The 19,003-nt window shown below is 35.3% G+C and overlaps 2 protein-coding genes across 4 annotated transcripts; one reads left to right on the forward strand and one right to left on the reverse strand.

Annotated features, from left to right (window-relative positions):
- The first annotated feature begins 3,874 nt into the window (after nucleotides 1-3,874).
- LOC132067970 (uncharacterized) lies at nucleotides 3,875-9,791 on the forward strand. The gene is made up of 9 exons (XM_059461406.1): nucleotides 3,875-4,041; nucleotides 4,072-4,259; nucleotides 5,035-5,170; nucleotides 5,267-5,336; nucleotides 5,438-5,531; nucleotides 6,778-6,991; nucleotides 7,336-7,477; nucleotides 8,460-8,630; nucleotides 9,461-9,791. The coding sequence occupies exons 1-9, from the start codon at nucleotides 3,974-3,976 to the stop codon at nucleotides 9,650-9,652; spliced, it is 1,275 nt and encodes a 424-aa protein (XP_059317389.1). The 5' UTR covers nucleotides 3,875-3,973; the 3' UTR covers nucleotides 9,653-9,791.
- Nucleotides 9,792-10,270: 479 nt separating this feature from the next.
- LOC132067972 (uncharacterized) lies at nucleotides 10,271-17,432 on the reverse strand. Of its 3 annotated transcripts, none has more exons than XM_059461408.1 (11): nucleotides 17,273-17,432; nucleotides 16,534-16,655; nucleotides 16,264-16,436; nucleotides 15,051-15,472; nucleotides 14,921-14,966; nucleotides 14,000-14,343; nucleotides 12,073-12,497; nucleotides 11,737-11,962; nucleotides 11,349-11,510; nucleotides 11,181-11,269; nucleotides 10,271-10,809 (listed from the first exon to the last, which is right to left on the reverse strand). In XM_059461408.1, the coding sequence occupies exons 2-11, from the start codon at nucleotides 16,644-16,646 to the stop codon at nucleotides 10,659-10,661; spliced, it is 2,151 nt and encodes a 716-aa protein (XP_059317391.1). In that variant the 5' UTR covers nucleotides 16,647-16,655; nucleotides 17,273-17,432; the 3' UTR covers nucleotides 10,271-10,658. The 3 variants fall into 3 exon arrangements, with proteins under 3 accessions (XP_059317391.1, XP_059317392.1, XP_059317390.1); XM_059461409.1 differs by having other exon boundaries at nucleotides 14,921-14,963; nucleotides 15,048-15,472; XM_059461407.1 differs by having other exon boundaries at nucleotides 15,048-15,472.
- Between the last annotated feature and the right edge of the window lie 1,571 nt (nucleotides 17,433-19,003).

Consider the following 19,003-nt stretch of genomic DNA (forward strand, 5'->3'; position numbering starts at 1 on the left):
ACGACTCCCTTATAATAAAGAGTCTTACTATTTGGTCGGTTCTTTAAGCTTCAATTCTTGAACTATACTACAGCTGTATATGACTGAACATTTTCAACTGTTGCCAAACTCATTATTTAAGCACTTTTTCTTATGTTTCTTAAACAGGTAGGAAATCTAGTATAGAAATTTTACTAAGATATCTTTAAGCCTGATGAATTAACTCGTAATGTTTTACTAATGATTAGCTAATTAATATCTGTATTATTGTCTAATTGTACTCTGAGTCAGAGGTATAAAGGTTAGAAACTTTTGAGCTGATCATTTAATCCAGATGCTTAATTTTCTCACTTATGTCCGTGGCAAAGTTAGGACTTAGGAGACAGATGGCCGCCTCTACCTTCTTTTCATGCTTATGTTTTAAGTCTTAAACTAGCCTTTTATGATAATATGCTTCTAACTTCTCACTTTTTGTTTTCCTTTAAAACCAAAATTTAAGTTAATTACTCCTCCTTCTACATCATTTGCTCTGCCTAATTATGTTTTATTATGATATATACTAACCATTCTGTTTACATTAAGATCTGTGCTTCTGTACTTGGCACTGATCTTAATGTAATTTGTCACCTAATTAACCTACTCATTAACTATGAATCCCCGAATTTCATTGGTTGAGGATCAAACGCGTTTTCATCGGTCTGCATTCCAAACAAAGGCAAACATCTCCATTTGTGTGATTGTAACTGCATGCTATTCGTTACAGCATGTTTCTCTTGGAAGACTTAAGAAGAAGAAAAGATATATAGGCACATATCAATTGGTACAAGATCCATTAAAAAGGAGTATAATAGGCACTTACAAGCCTCTTTCTGCATAGGCAGAGCTAGAGAAATTAAGAATGTGCTTTGGTGATTGGTTTATACATGGAGCATTTTCTTGAAAGTACAAGCTTCATGGCAAACTAGAAACAGTTGATTGCTTCTAGCTGGATATTTTACAACATGATCTTCTCTAGCTTTTATCAAATTGATTTACAACTGATCAAACTCTTCCATATCATTTGTACATGCAACCCCTCAATCTGCCACTATAGTTTTTTTTTTTTTTTTTTTTTTTTTTTTTTTTAACATCAGAAAATAATGGTGGGCAGCTGCACTAGAACTATTGCCCTTTTACACTTTCTAGTGTTGTGTTATAAGCAGAATATCATAAACAAATGCTTGCAGTTGCAGTCCCTATGCTGTGACTTTTGATTTCAGATAAGTAAAAAGAACAAAAAGAGGTGAAAATAGAGTTTAATACAGACAACATGAAACAGGCTATTCACCTTTATGATTTCAACATTTGTTGCAAATGGTTTCAAATCCAATGCCACACTATACTGCTAAATGCTAATGAAAACAAAGTAGAACTGGGCTAGCTTACTTCCTTTTCTGAATCAACTTGTCCTAGCGTAGCAGCTGCATAAAAGCCAATACTGCGCCTTAGGGTTTTAGGGTTTTCTTTTCGTAAGCGTTGTTCTACAAAAGGAGGAGTGAAGCTTGAAGAAGCAAAGCAGGCCTAGAAGTGAAGGGTAAAGGTAAGAAAAGAAGGAAACAACGAGATTCTCTTTAGGACTGCCTCCCCCATTTAGCATGAAACAGGAGGACTGAAAAACTAAAAAACCTTTAGAGCATGTAAAGCGCAGTGTCAAGATATGATAAGATGATAAAACAAACTGGTTTATTTGTGTTAGCGCAGAAACGATAAAAACACAGTAATTAACGTGGTTCGGATCGATGTGATACTAGTCCATGGAGAACGGCCTGCACTTTTATTAATATCAAGAGAGAAAGCAAGTTACAAGATGGAATACTCTTAGGTTCTACTTTCTGTTCACCATAATAAGCCCTAGGTAGCATGTATTTATACTACTAGGTCTAAGTCTTTCCTACAAAGGATCTAAATCCCAATAACACTCGAAAACCAACAACAAAAAAATTTCCTTTTACTTCTTTCCGCTTTTGAGTAGGAATTGGCTTGAATATTTCTCAACTTCACAATTTGCAGAGCCAATACAAAGAGATGATCTGAGAGTTCAAACTTGGATGTACGCCATGCATTGACATTGTAAGGCCAGGCTGGCCAGCGATATATAACATCTCTCGAGAACTTTTAAGACAACAGATCTGAAAGGCAAATACATAGTGGCAAATCGTCATCATACAATAAAATAACCCTGCCAGAAAAGAGCTCAAGTGTTTCATTCTCATCAACACTGAGTGTGTGCCTATATACAAATCTTGGATTTAGTTCTACAGTGTAGCTGTAAGCTTTTCGGAACAATCTCATGATCTTTCTGTAAACTATAAGAATTCCCACAGCAAATCAGTCTGGACTTTCTGTTTAGTTTCCAAAACTTGATGAAGGCTGAGATTCATCACAAATAGAAATTTTCTTCAGGCGAAGAAACTAATTTGTAATAGATATTAGATAACTTACGCTCTCCTCTAAGTAACAACTCATGCTCATCATAGACAATTAATAATAATTGACTTTCTAATAGATAGTGTAATACGAATATTAAGCACATAACTCAAAACTGCTGTAAACAAGTTATACTTTGCTACTCCTATTTTTTTTCACATCTACTCACCATATATAATAATTGAGTTTATCTGACAATATAAAGAAATTTTTCTATTATTAGATCACCCAAAGCATATTTTCATTGACTATGTATGAAAAGTAAAATCTCTAATCTTAAGGGGTCGTTTGGTTTGAACACAAGTTATGATGGGATTAATTATGTTGGAATAAGTTATACTGAGATTATTTATGTTGGATTAGTTATCGTGATATTATTTCTTATTGATTGTTTGGTTTGTTGTATTAAAAGTAACATGCATTGCATAACTTTTAAGAAAAAGTTGTTTGTTCACAAAAATATCCTACACGTTATGTAGTAGAAAAAGGATTTTGAGAACTTCAGGATTATTTTAGTCAATTTCGCCGTTTTATCCTGGAATAAGTTATTCCCGGCTTACTATTCCACCCTCTGATGGGTATAAATTATCCCAGCACTATTTTTAATCTTGGGATAACTTATCCCACGATTAGTAACCAAACAAAGGATAAGGTGGTACTAAATTTTTATCCCATCACTATTTTTGCTTATCCATCATACCAAACCATCCCTAAGGGGTCGTTTGGTTCAAAAATAAATTATGCTGGGATAAGTTATGCTAAGATTAATTACATTGGGATAAGTTATCTTTGGGATTAGTTATTCTGGAGTTATTTTTTATTGACGGTTTGGTATGTTAGACTAAAAGTATTATACATTGAATAATTTCTAAAAAGAAGAGGTTTTTCCTTATCCCGGGATAACTTATTCCACCCTAGGCAGGTATAAGTTATTCCAACACTATTTTTACTCCTGAAATAACTTATCCCATGATTACTAACTAAACAAAGGATAGGAAATTGCTAAATTCTTATCCCAGAACTATTTATGTTTATCCTTCGTACCAAACGACCCTAGATAGTCGAAATTATCCCGAGACAAATTTATCCCATTTATTGGGATTATTTTATACCATCTAAAAGATATAAAAATTGTTAAATATCCCAACTTATGTTAAAAAACATATTTGGTACGATAAATTTATCCCAAGATAAATTTATGGTCTACCAAATATGACACAAAAATTAAGATCAATACCAAACGACCCTAAAAGTATTATGTTACTGTAAGGAAGAAGTCGGAGTTTTAATATTGAAATAAGGTAGTTACGTGTCCTGCAGATAGAAAAGTGGGTGGCGTCTAGTTTAAAGTTGACCCATACCGAAATGTTTATCCATTAGGATTTCTCATACTAATACTAATAATAAGAAGTCCCTCTCAATCTTGGGTGGATTGAAGTTTTGTTTTGTCCAGTTGATTCAGTAGTTGGGTAAACAAGTAAGAAAAGACACACTCTTGCAGCATTGTCCAAAGGCGATCGATCAAACTATGTCTTTCCCTCAACTTATCCGCAGATCATCAAAGTTGGCCCTTTCAGTTAGATCAACACTCTTGGCTGCTACTTGTCGTTCCACTCAATGTGGTAATCGATCCTTTTGTTCTGATTCGGAGAAGAGTAGGAGTACAGCAGCATCAGCGGCATCGTACTACCATCTGAGCGGTGGGCCTTCTCACATGCGAGCTGCTGTGTTTTGGGAACCGGGGAAACCCCTCACCTTTGAAGACTTCCATATGCCCCGCCCTAAAGCTAATGAAGTTCTCATCAAAACTAAAGGTACCTTCTTTTTCTGTTCCCTTCTCCACATTGCTTTTCTGCCTTCAAATTGTTCTTTTTTTTTTTTTTTTTCCTTCTTTTTTTGCAAATTGCCCAGAAAAAGAAAAAAAAAAAAACTGTCTTTTGGAAATTACCCAGATAAAAGTAGTTGCTTTGTTGAATTGGACAGTGACTACTTTAACGTTTATACCCACATAAAAATGGTTGCTTTTGATACCAATTCCTGCACCCAGCAATATCTCCCTGCCAAAATAATTCTATGCTGACAGTAAATGATCCTCTTTATGCATATTGCCCAAGAAGAAGTTTTGTTTTTGGGACTTGCACAAAAAACCTATCTTTTGAGCCAATGGCTTTGGTCTAGTGGGAAGAACGCAACGCGCTACGTGTGGGTTAGGCGCACGGCTCAATGGTTGCTGCAAACAAAAGCTAGGTATTTAAGTGAAGATAGTTAGAGGGGCGGGCCCATCATCCATCGAGTTTCAAACCATGCGCGAATGCACGAATGTTTTCATCTTCGGAAATCCAGACAAAGAGTTTTCTCTTGGAAATTGCCTAGGAAGGTCTAGAGAAAATATATATTATTGACTAATGTATGTCATAGGCCCTTTGGTAGGTCAACAAGCAATTGTTTTTTTTTTAGATCCTGGCTCTTGACACTTGTAAGCTTGCATTGTATGTCTTTGCTTGTATGGTTAGTTTCACATGCTAATGCAAATGGTATCTATATAAGAAGGATATGATAGCTATATTATTGTTGATGTGTTCGCTACAGCCTGCGGGGTCTGCCACTCTGACCTGCATGTAATAAAAGGTGAACTTCCATTCGCTAGCCCTTGTGTTGTGGGGCACGAGATTACTGGTGAAGTGGTTGAACATGGACAGCTCTCAGACAGTAAAATCATTGAAAGGTAACAGTTACATTTTCTTCAAACATACTACAGTTTTCCCTTGATGTAGTTGTCCTTGGCGGTTCAATGATAATCAGCTTTTGTTATATTTTTCAGATTTCCTGTGGGATCTCATGTTGTTGGAGCTTTCATCATGCCTTGTGGTAGCTGTCTCTTCTGCTCTAAGGTGATAATAGTTAGATTTGTTTCTTACAAAACTGAAGATATTTGCTTATCATGATGCAGTCATGGCAAATCTTTGATGCCATCGTTATCTAATAAACACAGGGTCAAGATGACTTATGTGAGGCTTTCTTTGCTTACAACCGAGCGAAGGGAACTCTTTATGATGGGGAAACGCGGCTGTTCCTCCGCAGTAATGGTAAGGAGGCTTTTATTACTTGCAAATGTTTCTTGTTTCTATCTGAGTTTCAAAATTGAACGTATGGTCGTCTCAAGCATTCAGGTCAAGAATTATTCTTCAATGGAATATGCATCAAATGCTCAATTTGCTACCATTTTTGCTTATGCTAGTGGTTTCTCTAAGCTACTAAACAGATAGCTTGGCATGGTCCTGAAATCAGTAGACAAAGGTCTTTGTTGCAATTTTTCTGTAGAAAAGTCTCACTTATTTTACTTTATCAAAAAAAAAAAAAAAAAAAAAAAAAAGTCTCACTTATTTTAGGATAAAACTGATTCTTTCATTGTAACTACCAAGGTTGAACACACTTGGTTTGGGTGTAAGATTTCCTCCCATTCTTGTTGTATTACTAGTTCTGGTGGATACTACTTGTTGCATGAGAAGGAAAGCACAGAGTTGTTACCTGTTCGAAAAGAAAAAAAAAAGAGAGAAGGAAGGCACAGATAGGTGGTCAAGGAGATTTCGAAACCATATTACCAGGTTAAAAAAAGAAAAAGGGGGTTCAAAAAATGTTACTTGGAGTTTACTTTTATTGAAGAATTTAGGACTCAGGAAAGCAGTATGTTAACATTGTTAGAGCCTTTGTCACATATGCACAAGTGCTCTTCTTCAGCATTATAGGATGTACGTGAATGTTTCACACCAGAAATGTTTGTTTTAATAGCACTCCGACATGCTTTGTATCAACATTTTCAATATAATTGTATTCTTCTGTTTTATAAAAGGTACCTGTTACCATTCTCAAAAAAAAAAAGTATATAAGTTATAAGGGTTCAAAAAGTCCACACGGTGGTCCCAACTATTTTGGCATTGAGGCATAATTGATTAACTAATATGTATGATGAGTATGTCCTTTATGGACTATTTGAACGGCTAAGCTGGCACATGTTCAGATTGGCCATTGGGCTGTCTATGACTGCTGTGGACTAGTTATATATGAATGGAAACTTTCTCGTGTTATTCGTCAACTCCTTTTTCTTCTCTTCTAATGTGGTTTTAATCTATGATGCTCGGACTCTTCAAAAATATCAATGTACCTGTTGGATCCTTCAAAAGTAGTGCATTTTTTAAGGATCCGACACAGGTGTTGCAGCATTTTCTGAGAGTCCAAGCAACATAGGTTCTAATTGCCTAATGTAGTTAACATTACCTTATCCAAAAAAAATGTGGTTAACATTAAGATTTGGTCCATATTTTGATCTTTCAGATAAGCCGGTGTATATGTATAGCATGGGAGGTCTAGCTGAGTACTGTGTAGTTCCAGCACATGCATTGGCTGTTCTGCCAAATTCATTGCCATACACAGAATCAGCCATTTTAGGATGTGCAGTTTTTACTGCCTATGGGGCTATGGCTCATGCTGCTGAGGTGCGTCCAGGTGATGCTATTGCCGTGATTGGTATAGGAGGTGTTGGCTCAAGGTAAAAGTTGGATCATCTTAATTTGATTAGTTTTTAAAATTTTAAAATGAATAAAACGAAATGCTTTAGTGTTTCTGACATGTGTACATTACGCCTGTAGTCTGAACACTGGTGAGACAGTCTATATGTCTAACTAGTAACCTCCATTTTAATTCAACAATTTATTCAATGTCAAGTTCCGTTCTTCATTTCTATGCATTCATAATTGATTGCCTTAGTAGACCATGTCATACTTTATCTTTATTCATTCTTACCTCTACTCCTATGGTTGGGCGTTCTGAATTAAGCTAGCTACTTTTATTCTGACTTGCTTCTGTGATTTATTACCTGAAAACATGATACAGCTGTCTGCAAATAGCAAGAGCATTTGGGGCGTCAGAGATTATTGCAGTAGATGTTCAAGATGAGAAATTGCAGAAAGCTAAATTCCTTGGAGCCACTCATTGTGTAAATGCAGCAAAAGAGGATGCGGTGAAGAGAATAAAGGTATAGATTCTTCCCTTAACCTATTATGTATATACTATCAAATTAACTGTCAAACAGCATAAAGTTTTTACTCATTCTGATTTCTAGATAAAAGAGGTGGGTTGGTATGCTAATATACATTAAGTCCAAGGCCCACGAGTACATCTGTATGCGCTCTGCTGTAGATAATTATAGGAAAATGCTTGTGCAACTGGACCGTGAAATTCTTCCAAGTGAGATCTATAGATTCTGAATTCATTGGCCGACTTGTGTATTCAAGAGGGCTGTTTCCGCACTAAGTTCCTGTCTAGCTTATACATTTTTCTGTGGATTTTGTTAAATCCAGGCGTCAAATCTTGTTTAAGTTAAATCTCATAACTTAGATTAGTTGTTATTGGCAAGATGGGTTCTGCCTGAGCTTTTTCCTTTCACTGCTATTCTAACAAGTTTAGCTATGTTTATGATGTTTTATTTTCTGTTTTGGTATTTCCATTCTGGTTAATCTATTTCTATAATAATGCTCCTGTTTTAATGTTGGATTAAGGTGTCACACTTATGGGTTAAACCGGTATAATAGAGAATGCAGACAATCAGGTGATTAATGACGAGGCCATCCTAATTAATTAGTACATTACTAATTATGTTTTCTTTTGTTTTCATTAACCAGATATTATCTTTTTCATCCTAAACTGCTGAACAATAATTGTGTTGCCCCTATCAAAGGTCCAATAATAAAGAAAAGCTTGTGCTTATAATACTAGCTATTTGGAATTTTGTTTATTAGCATCTGAATTTTCCCTCTAGCATTCTGAAATGTCTTAAATCTGCATTTGTTGGGAGATTTTTCCCCTAGTCTTTTGCTTTTTTGGTTGTGGGATTACACTTGGTATGTTGTTGTTGTTAGGTTGTTAAGTACATCCTCCTTCTGTAACATTTGTTCCCTTTGCATCTGAGAATATACCGATTGCTTAAACTAATGTTATCAGCTATTCGGCTGGTATAGGACATCACAGGAGGCTTGGGTGTTGACATAGCTGTTGAAGCTTTGGGAAGACCACAAACATTCTCGCAATGCGTGCAGAGCGTTCGCGATGGAGGCAAGGCTGTGATGATTGGACTTACTCTATCTGGTGCTAAGGGGGAGGTGGATATAAACCACCTAGTGCGACGACAGGTGTGTGCTTTTGTGTGCAGGAGGTCTTTTATTTCTTGTCTGTCTCAATTCCAATCTGCTACTCCCTCCATCTCAAATTGTCTGTCGTGATTCTCTTTTACACGCCCCTTAAGAACATTAATTAGAAGGTTTTCTTTAACTATTTTACCCTTCAATGGTATTTGAATAATCATAACATCACCCCATAATTGAGGTGTTTGAAGTCTTGAAGAACAATTACTACTAAGGATAAAGTGGAAAAAAACAATTAATTTTGTCTTGGACTTCTAAAACAACAAATTGAGACAACTAATTTTAGAAATCGCAACAGATAATTTGAGACGGAGGAAGTAACACTGAAGATCCATTCCCTCTTTTGATATGTCATAAACTGTTATGCCTTCAACGAGAAGTATGTATATATGCACATACTTTTAAAAACACAAAATTCTGTAAGATGAAGATATTAAGGAGTAAATATGTGTGGATTGACATGGGCCTAGAGCCCGTTTGGATTGGCTTATGTTGTGGCTTATTGACATGGGCCTAGTCTGCTTAAAACTCTGCTCATTTGGTCTGTTAGTAAGCCAAAAAAAAATGGCATACTAGTGTATTTTACTCTGTAAAGCTGTTTAATGGCATACTAGTGTATTTTAGTAAAGCTTTTAACTCGCTATAAAGGTTAAAATAGTCCTCATTTATTGGGTATTTATTACTCTTATTTTGGAACATGAAATTCCATAATATGTTTATGTAAGGGCATACAACTATCAGATATTTTTCTGAGCACTATTGTGTTTTCTTAATGAGTTTAAGCAGCTCTTTCTCACTGTTGATATTTGTGATTCTAGATAAAAGTAATTGGCTCTTATGGGGCCAGAGCAAGACAAGATCTCCCTAAGCTGATTAAGCTTGCCGAAAGTGGCATATTCAATCTAACTGCAGCTGTTTCAAGGACCTGCAAATTTGAGGAAGCTCCACAGGCATACAAAGATCTTGATAAGGGAGCCATTGCTGGACGAGCTGTTGTTGAGATAATGTAATTTTGTTATCTACAGCAAGCTCATCTCCCATTTGACATTTATGTAAACGTCAGTTTATGCTAGCAAATGTTACTGGTTGGTGTTTATTTAGCAAAACTGTACAAACATGTCAAAAGAAATAAAATGAATTTTGAAACAAGACAGTGTTCTCAGAAATCTTGCTGGTGGAGTGTGGTTTTTATTTCCAATTATCTTCCAATCTGTTATGCTTCATGGTGATTACTGTAAAACTGTAAGGTTAAACATGTTAAAGAGGTCGGAGTGAGTTAACTTGAATGGAAGTACCCAAGCTATAACACCCTTCCTCCAGAATATTGCTCATAACATCAACAAGTCTTTAATCTGAAAGGTAGCAGCAAAAAGAAAATGACAGCAGAGGCCTCTGGATTATTTTCTAAACATCACCTGTCAATCTGTCATTGTTTGAACAGAAATTTCTTTGGTCCACCAAGTGCAAAGTAAATATCTTATTATGACTTTTCAATTATTGAGAACAATACCCAAAGACAAAAGCTAATATTATCACTAACGAACAAAACTATACTGAGATCTATAATGCTATTTGCTCTGGTAGAAACCAGTGTTTCAAACCTTTTACCCCGACGTTTCAAAAGCCAATTAGCTTAAAATGATACTTTCATGTATAAATGACATGTCTTCCACTCCATATCACAATATCGTCAAATGTTAGATACCCAAAATTATTAGAGGAACAACATACTGATGTTAGCAACTACATTAATAAAACTTTAACCAGCCGATGAACATCATATACAAAATTGGAATGGTAACCTTACATCTGTACCATAATCACAGGAATGGAAAAGAACAAAATTTCATCCCTATCATGGCCAGCATTCAATGGCGGAAAAAAAATGAACCGTCATTTCAACAAAATGCAGTACGAATTTCTTTAACCCTATATTCATCTCGGCTTGATGGTTAGCTGCGACTATAATACCAATTCTGAACAGCAAAGTATGTTGGCATAGTCTAACTTTCCAGGTTAGTCTACCTTCCACTTGTTAACATACTTCAAGAAGGCAAGAGCAGGATTATCCCTTGGTGGAGCACGGACACGTGTTGATCTCCGAACCTCAGCATCGTCTGTTGCTGCCTTCTGAGCCACATCCTTCGATCTCTTTTGAAGTTCCACGCTGTAATAAGTTAAACCAAAGACATTCAGAGATGGAGAGGAAACCACTCAGCACTTTCCAGATACGCAATATCAAAAGAATCAAGCATATAACGCTAATTTGATTCTTTTCTCAAACTACAAATCGATAGTGTCAACTTTTTTTCCAAACTGAGAGCATGCAAAACTCACTTTATTTTTATTTTGATAAGTTCAGTTCACTTAAGAGTGTCATCTTCAAAAAATCGAGACTAATACCAATCATCAAGTTACATTACATGATTTTTTTTTTCTTTTCTTTTTCCGGAACTGTGGTCTCCTTCTAAGTCACGTCAGAGATTCCAATTAAAGAATATAAGCAGATGAAAGTATTTCATCCGAAGTTCAACTCACCTTATTTTAGCGTAGAGTTTTTCCAGTTGTTTTTTAAGAGCCCTCTCTCTTTCACCCTTGACATTCAGTGATCCGATCAGAGCATCAAGCTGTAACAAGGAAAAGTTGAACATCATCACAATGTAAGAGAAGACGACCATAAGAGAAAATGTGTTCTAGTATCAATACCTCTTCCTTGGAAGAGTAATAGCCCCACTGGACAGAATCTGAACTCTCAACAAATATTCTTCCATCACGGCGGAAAAACCAATACCTATTATAATCTCTGTCCTTTCCCAATGGATTGGTGCGTATTACTCTCTTCTCGATTTCCCGTTCAAGATATTCTTTCTGCAATTCGCAGACACATAAGGAACATCTTTAACAAATACAAGTAAAAAGCATTTATGTTGAGTCACATTTTGCACTGTGCAAATTGCGTACAATGAAGCCATTTCAACCAACATCTAGGTAAGAAAAGTTCAGTATGTCCACTTGTCCGTTTAACACGAGACCACATGTTTGTGTGTCGATGAAGAGAACCAGAGAACTAGATAGAGAGAGGAGAGGTGCTCACCCTTTGCTCCTTACTCCTGTTTTCAAGATGCTCCTTTATCTCATTCTTCCGCATTCTGTGAGCAGCTCTTTGGTCCATACTCCTGTTTTCTAATGTTTCCTTCCCTTCTTCCTTTATCAATTTGTTAGAAGCAATCTTAGAGGAAGCATTCATCTTTGCTGTAGCACTTTGGACGTCAGCCTTTCTCTTCTTAGCATTTTTAAATGAGACTAATAGCTCATTGTCGCTATCAGACATCAGACAGGAAGCAACAGGAGACAGAGAAAAAGGGAAAATAAGAAACCGATATCATGAAGTTACCATCCAAGTTCCAGAAAAACTTACAAAAAAATAAACCTGTTTTCTAATGAATGTTTTGATTGAGATGTTTGTTTGCCATTGCTACTTGGTATATCTCCATTCTCAACGAGGTGGTTGTCGCTCCCAGTATCTGAGGAGTTGCCACACCCTTTTGTTGCTTCCTTCCCATTAGACTGTATTTTCAAATGATCCTCTCGCTTCTTTCTAGATTCTTCCAAAATCTCCTCTCTCCTTGTTGCTGCAAGTGCATACTGCTTTTCAATATCCTCATCCAACTTCTCCTTAAAATACTCTGTCTCAAGGACTCGACAGACCAATTCACGCAAGATTGCCAATTTGGCCTGAATGTCTAGAAGGCCATAGTGACCTCTCTTAATTGTTGCAATATGATTAGACAATTCAACAAAACCAGTCAATTCCAAAAAATCGGACAAATACTCAGTCCAGGTGATTAAAGTAATCTGGAAGCAAAAAAAGAAAATTTAGGTAAGACAATTATCAATGTTCAACAAAGAAATGTATAGGTAATATCATCAGGTGTAAACAAGAATGCATGGTTAATAGTTTGCATTGTAAGAGAGAAAACATTCCATTGGTGAAATATGTCAAACATATTCTGATTTATGAGTCAATTTGCAAATATTTACATTGATAAAATATCTTAATATTAAAAGTGAACTCGTAAATTCAAATTTCAACCATGAGCTTTAATTAATTCTTCTTCTTTTTTTGGGTTACAACGTATGGTATGCGAGCTTCAATATATTCTTTTCAGGTCATGGGCATTTTGCCTATAACGGCAAGAGGCTATCCATGAGAAACATTTTTATATAATTAATTATATCAAAAGTAACAAAAATCATGAGTAGTGGGAAACACATTCAACGGTATAAAATTCAAACGTTTTAAATTCCTAATAAAATAACATAGATACGCAAGAGTATACAAATTACCAAATTCCAAGGAATAGAACACAAACGGATTATACAAGATATAGTCAAAAACCTTAAAAAGTTAAAAGAAAGAAAATGCTCCGACCATGGCAAACATCTAAGATACTAAGCATGCAGGGGGTGAACTCCCCCTACCCACTCACCCAACATAGGTCCATAGGCCATTAGCCTTTGAGACTCTTCCCCTCCAAATAGTCCCCTCGGGATTTTTGGAGCTTGCCTCGCATCATGACAAGTTCCAACTTCGCCTTTTAAGAATATTAATATCATCAGAGGAGATGTGCGGATGCCCCAACTCGGAGGTGTGAGAGGTTGGCTATGGATGGTTTCAGGAGGGGTACAGGTAGGCAGAAGAAGCCTTTGCGGAGAAGTGATTAGACAGGATATGGCGCAGTTTCAGCTCACCGAGGACATGACCTTAGATAGGAAGTTATGGAGGACAAGGATTAGGGTAGTAGGCTAGTAGGTAGTTGTGCGTGTCCCACTTCGTATTACTCTTGTAGTTTCTTGTCCTCTGATTCTTGTTATTATATGTTGTGCCTTGTACCTCGATTGACATATGATTCTGTGTTAGTTACATTTTTTTTTCTTTTTCCAGATTGCTTTGTCATGCTTTATTTAGTATTTTTCCATGGCTTGGGGACTGTTGTTATTTCTTTTTCCGGACTGATGTGGTTGTTTTTCTTTGAACTGAGGGTCTTTCGGAAACAGCCTCTCTACCTCCAAGGTTAGGGGTAAGGTCTGCGTACACTCTACCCTCCCTAGACCCCACTTGGTGGGATTACACTGGGTATGTTGTTGATGTTGTTGTTTACAAATATCGTACTTGATCAGATTGTGTTACACAAGAAGGTTGATCAATCATATGTCCGGAAAAAGAAAAAAAAACATCCTTCGAGAGTTTTTTAACACAAGAAGGTTAATCAAGCATATGTCTGGAAAAAACATAAATCCTTTGAGTTGAGAATTCATGACCTTCGAAAGAGAATATAACATGATTCAAATATTACCTTCAGCTTTGGCCTTTTCTTCTGTACAGCTATGAAATACTCACTGTTATCTTTCCAAAGAAAGCGAAGAAGGGCTGAATGACATTCAGATATGAGAACAATGTTGCTTCCTTTGTGACAGACAGCCCTTTCAAAATCTTCAAGGGAGAATGGCGACAGGTGGAATAACCTGCCAAATGAAGTACAAAAGTCCCAGACCATCAAAAGATCCCCCAAACATTCCATTGGGACGTTGAATTCCCTACATGGAGGAGGGCGTTCAGTCAACTGTTTATCGGACTCTGTATATTGCACCAAAAGATCATCGATTGGATATCTAATGGACTGTGCCTTCAGTTTGTCTTCTGCATTGTCAATGCAGTGAAGTCAAAGCATTAATATGGTGCATGAGAAAATAGACAGCAAGAAGTACTGCTTCATATACTACTACTACCAGTTCCAAAATGTAAAGCACAAAGGTGGAATAAAAGGCATCTTTATTTAAATAAAAGATTCTGTTAAATTATATAAAAAAATGTGTAACACTTCCAAGTAAACATGATATTTCTAAGCCAATAGAATGCTTTCCAAGTAAATATGTTCAAGATGGTGCATAACAATTTGAATCTGGGAAAAGTAAGTGATGTTTGCGCGATTTTTCTTTTCAAGTTTTTCCGTATAAACAATTACCTAAATTTCGTGTTTTAGTAAAAATTCTAAATGTCAGCACCTAATATCCCTAAGATGCTAAACTTCAAGTAAGCATGTAACATTTACAAGATGTGTAACAATTTGAAGATCTGATGCAACCTAGTTAAGTAAATATTCATATATACGAAGTAGTATCCTTGATCCGACTTGACTATGTAAGTACCAATAAGTAGAAGAAAACTCTTTACAATAGAAAGTAAATAATAACAAGCCAACATTCAGCAGCACTACCTCTTCCTATCTCGTCGGGATCTCGGAAACCATTCTCTTTTGCCTCCTGAATAAACAAGACTATTATTAGTGCATGAAAGCGACAAAACTAACCGGACAGTATGTACACAGTTACTAGAGCACTTACTCTATCTTCACTTTTCTTTCTCTTCCTATTTATAACAACTACTCCATCCTGCATAAAGAATTGGTCTTTAAGCTCATCTGGCGGATCAGTTGGAATCCCATGCTTCTTTGCCAATTTTTCATGCAAGACCCACGGAATGCTTCGATATGTAGATTCTCTAATAAAAGACCTCAGAAAAGCTCTACTAAATCGCACTTTGCACCTAATCAGATCTTCTTCATCGATGGCTGTATTCTCAGGCAGTCTTTCATATTTGTCTAGCCATGCAACCTCATAACGAGTTTTCTCACCATCCTTCACAACTCTCTCAATTTTGCAGGAGTATACATGATTGTTTTTCCTCCCATATAATTCACTACCTTCTGAAAGACCGCCCTGCAGCTTTTGAGCAACAGCATCCCCAAGATCTTTTAAGCTGAGCATACCTGCAATTCAGTCATTACCAAGGATCGTCAATACAAAAAACTACAACAGAATGAACGTGTAAAACAACACCAATCGCAAATCTAATCACATCTATCAATACAAAAAACTACAACAGAATGAACGTGTAAAACAACACCAGAATTGTAACACGAAAGCAAATCTAATCACATCTATATCCACATTTGTTTGAAACAGTAGCTTGCAGAATCCTTAAACCCAATAATACTGAACCAAAAGTTCATCTATGGGTAATGCTGAGCTGAAGTAAATCTATTTATCCGTCGTTAAAATATACAAAAGATAGATCATAACAGACAGTTTATCTGCATTATAAAAGGTTCCCCATTCACATGTAAAGGTTCCACATTCACATGTAAACTACCTTCTAGGATAGAATTGCATACAAGGAAAACATATGTGATGTCCATGTGAGCGGGAAGAAAACAAATTGTGAAAATAGGAAGACCAAAAACAAGGATGTTCTATCTTTATTCTAAATCAATTAATCGTACAGAATATTTCCCATTGTCCAAGTCTTTGGAGCTTATAAGACAAAAATTGTGATTCCTTTCTGTTTCTTGTTAAACGGGGCTGCATTACAACAACATATCTTCTTCAGAAAATGCAGTGATACCAAACCTTAAAAATTAAATTATAGGAGATCTAGGTGATCAAGTAATTCAACTGAAACACAAGACAGCAAAATTAAGATCATCTCTAGTACTAAAAACACCAACAGAATTAAAACACCAACAGATCTCAATAAAGCTAAGAAAATGTATTGACGTACTGAATTGCACATCGCGGAGAACTGGAGCCACTAGTTCCTCGGGGAACTTCTGAACTTCTTCTGCAGCCTTCTTCTCCGAAACCAAAGCCTCCTCATACGTCAAGTAATTCTTTCCTGTCAATTTGCATGTCCACACCCTATGGCGATACAGGTTTATCCGTTTCAAATACTCACTACATTTTTCAGCAAAGTAATTTTATCAGAATAAAACCACAAATAAAAAGAAAAGATCATAAATTTCAATAAAAATCGTGACTTTTGAAGGGTTACCCATATTCCCTAAATATCTCTTTAGTAAAACGAACTTGGAACACGAGCTCATTAGGCTTCAAATCCTTTGGTTTTTCCACCAAAGCAAATGGCTTTCTTTTATATAACGGCATTTCCAATCCCTGTAATACCAAAACAAAAAACCCCACATGACATAAACCCTATAAAATCAAGACATAACAATTCCAAAAATCGCAAAGAATACATTCACACAGCTCCTACGTGCAAATATTCCAAGGCACAACATTTCTGGCACAGATACTATTGTACATAAACAAGCATTCCATTACAAAGCATGGATGGAAATCCCACATTAGACAAACCCTATTAAGATAAAACTACAAGAATCCCAAAATAGCAGCAACAATTAAATCCACTAGTGTATTCCAATAAAGATACAACCTTTATAGCATTCATGCTAGGGTAGTAAACAAGAATTACACTGCAAAGCATAGACATGACAAAAACCCTACAAAATAAGAAAAATGGAACCCCAAAAAAACAGCATCGAATAAATTTCACTGTTCCTACGTGCATATACACCCAAGGCACTACATTTCTGGTACTAACACTGATGTAAACAAACAAGCATTACATTAAAATGAGTAAATCAAAAAACCCAAGTTCAGATTTTGACATATTCATCTCATTACACAAACAAAAAAGTAAAGAAACGCATTTCCCGCCAGTGTAGTATTCAAGATTTTATAGGAAATTATGAAGGACAAAGAGAGGTTACCTGGTTTAGAAGAAGGTTATGGATTTGGGTATTTTGAGATTTGGGGTTAAAGAAGTAGTATTGTTTAGAGAGAGTTGGGAAGTTTGATAGAGGAAGGCGGTGGTGGTACGCTTTGCTTGGAGACGTATTTAAGGAGACTCTCTCTGTTCTTCAATTCCCTCGTTTTAGGAAGACAATTTATAGTAGTGGCTATTTTACTCACTTTACAAGAATACCCCTTTCATTTTTTTGACTTCTCCACATTTGTTTTTTGTTGTTTTTATATGATTTATGAAAAACATAGAAGACCTGACATTTCTTTTAAACACAATAGTTTAATTTGTTGTGCAAATATGTATACTACACATTCTTTTAGATTCATTCCGTCCTAATCATGTGTGGCGCCTTTGATCGAAAATAAAATATATAAGAAAATAGACTTTGTGATGTTACAAATTACCCCTAATAATAATAATAATAATAATTTTAGAAAGAAAAGGGTAAAAGCAACCTTGAGTACTATTTTAGGGGCCAAGCAATTTTTCGTGTTCTTGAGGATATTTGTGCAAAAGGATCCATTGATATTGCGTTTGATCCGCATAAGATGTACTTTAATTATGCGCTTACAAATATTGCCGCATAGGGTAGGACTTTTTGCCTTGCTATTTTTTATTTTTATAATTAAGCCGGGATTCGAATCCAGAATCTCTGAGTATTTTAGGCGAAGGAAAAAAATTAAAAACCAGCAATTTGAGGAGCAAAAATTGAAGACCACCCCAAAAGAAGGGAAATCGTGCAAATTTTATAGCCTTTTTTGTGTGTGTGTGTGTGTTTTCTTTTTTTTTTTTTTTTTGCAACTTTTGCTTTTTATTATGTTTTTGTTACACTGTATTAGTTGTAAAGATAGTTCGACAATTTCTCAATATTGCTAAAATATTGAATCATATAAAAGTTTTTGTAAGTTAGAAAATAACATTTTTTTTAGAGTATATTTAGACTTCATTTTTATTTTCAAACAAATGCATGCACCAAAGTTCTTCTCCTCTTTATTATATTGAAATTTTTTGGGGTTAAAGTCTTTAATGATTCAAATTGAGTTTTACCGTATGTTGGATTAACATATTAATTTTTTTCTCAATTAAGCTTATATTGGCTAACACATTTTTGGGGGAAAATAAAATATTTACACTAATAAAAGAATATATGATGCTACAAATTGTTGTATGACGACGTCAATGAAGTTAACTAATAAATAAAATTAGCATTTAAAATTAAATAAATAAAAGTCTTGATATGATGAAATACTTTTGTAGAAGTTCTTTCAAATTCAATTAACAAAAGGAACTGAAAAGTTTATAAAATTATTATTTTTCTTACTTAATCTTTCCTATTCCTTAAAAAAAAAAAACATGTTAAGAAATGATATATGTTTTATTTTTTCTTAATTTAATTTCTTTTTTAAAGAAATTTATATGGTAATTTCTTAAACGTGTATGTAAGCAACACCTACATTGTTCTTTAAAAATTATTTTTAATTTAATAATTGAGCATGTACTGAGGTAGAAAGAGAATGTCATGATATTCTTTTACTTGTCTATAATAAATTTTATAGGAATAAAATAATTTGAAACAAGTTTAATAATCATTTCCACATAAAAAAAAAAAAGACAACAAACTTTTTGATCAATTTTAAATTTGGTTGAATAAATAGATTTTTTGTAGTGTCACTATCACCTTTTCCACATCATCACT

Source organism: Lycium ferocissimum, chromosome 8 (genome assembly GCF_029784015.1).
Source record: "Lycium ferocissimum isolate CSIRO_LF1 chromosome 8, AGI_CSIRO_Lferr_CH_V1, whole genome shotgun sequence".
Lineage (NCBI taxonomy): Eukaryota > Viridiplantae > Streptophyta > Magnoliopsida > Solanales > Solanaceae > Lycium > Lycium ferocissimum.

Bases quoted from the DNA above. Each gene is read 5' to 3' on its own strand.
- LOC132067970 (XM_059461406.1), top strand. From the start codon at position 3,974: ATGTCTTTCCCTCAACTTATCCGCAGATCATCAAAGTTGGCCCTTTCA. The intron at 5,532-6,777 runs GTAAGGAGGCTT...TTGATCTTTCAG, and splicing joins GCTGTTCCTCCGCAGTAATG to ATAAGCCGGTGTATATGTAT. The intron at 7,478-8,459 runs GTATAGATTCTT...CGGCTGGTATAG, and splicing joins ATGCGGTGAAGAGAATAAAG to GACATCACAGGAGGCTTGGG.
- LOC132067972 (XM_059461407.1), bottom strand. From the start codon at position 16,646: ATGCCGTTATATAAAAGAAAGCCATTTGCTTTGGTGGAAAAACCAAAG. The intron at 11,963-12,072 runs GTTTATTTTTTT...GATGTCTGATAG, and splicing joins AAACATTCATTAGAAAACAG to CGACAATGAGCTATTAGTCT. The intron at 10,810-11,180 runs GTGAGTTGAACT...AACTTATTACAG, and splicing joins AAACTCTACGCTAAAATAAG to CGTGGAACTTCAAAAGAGAT.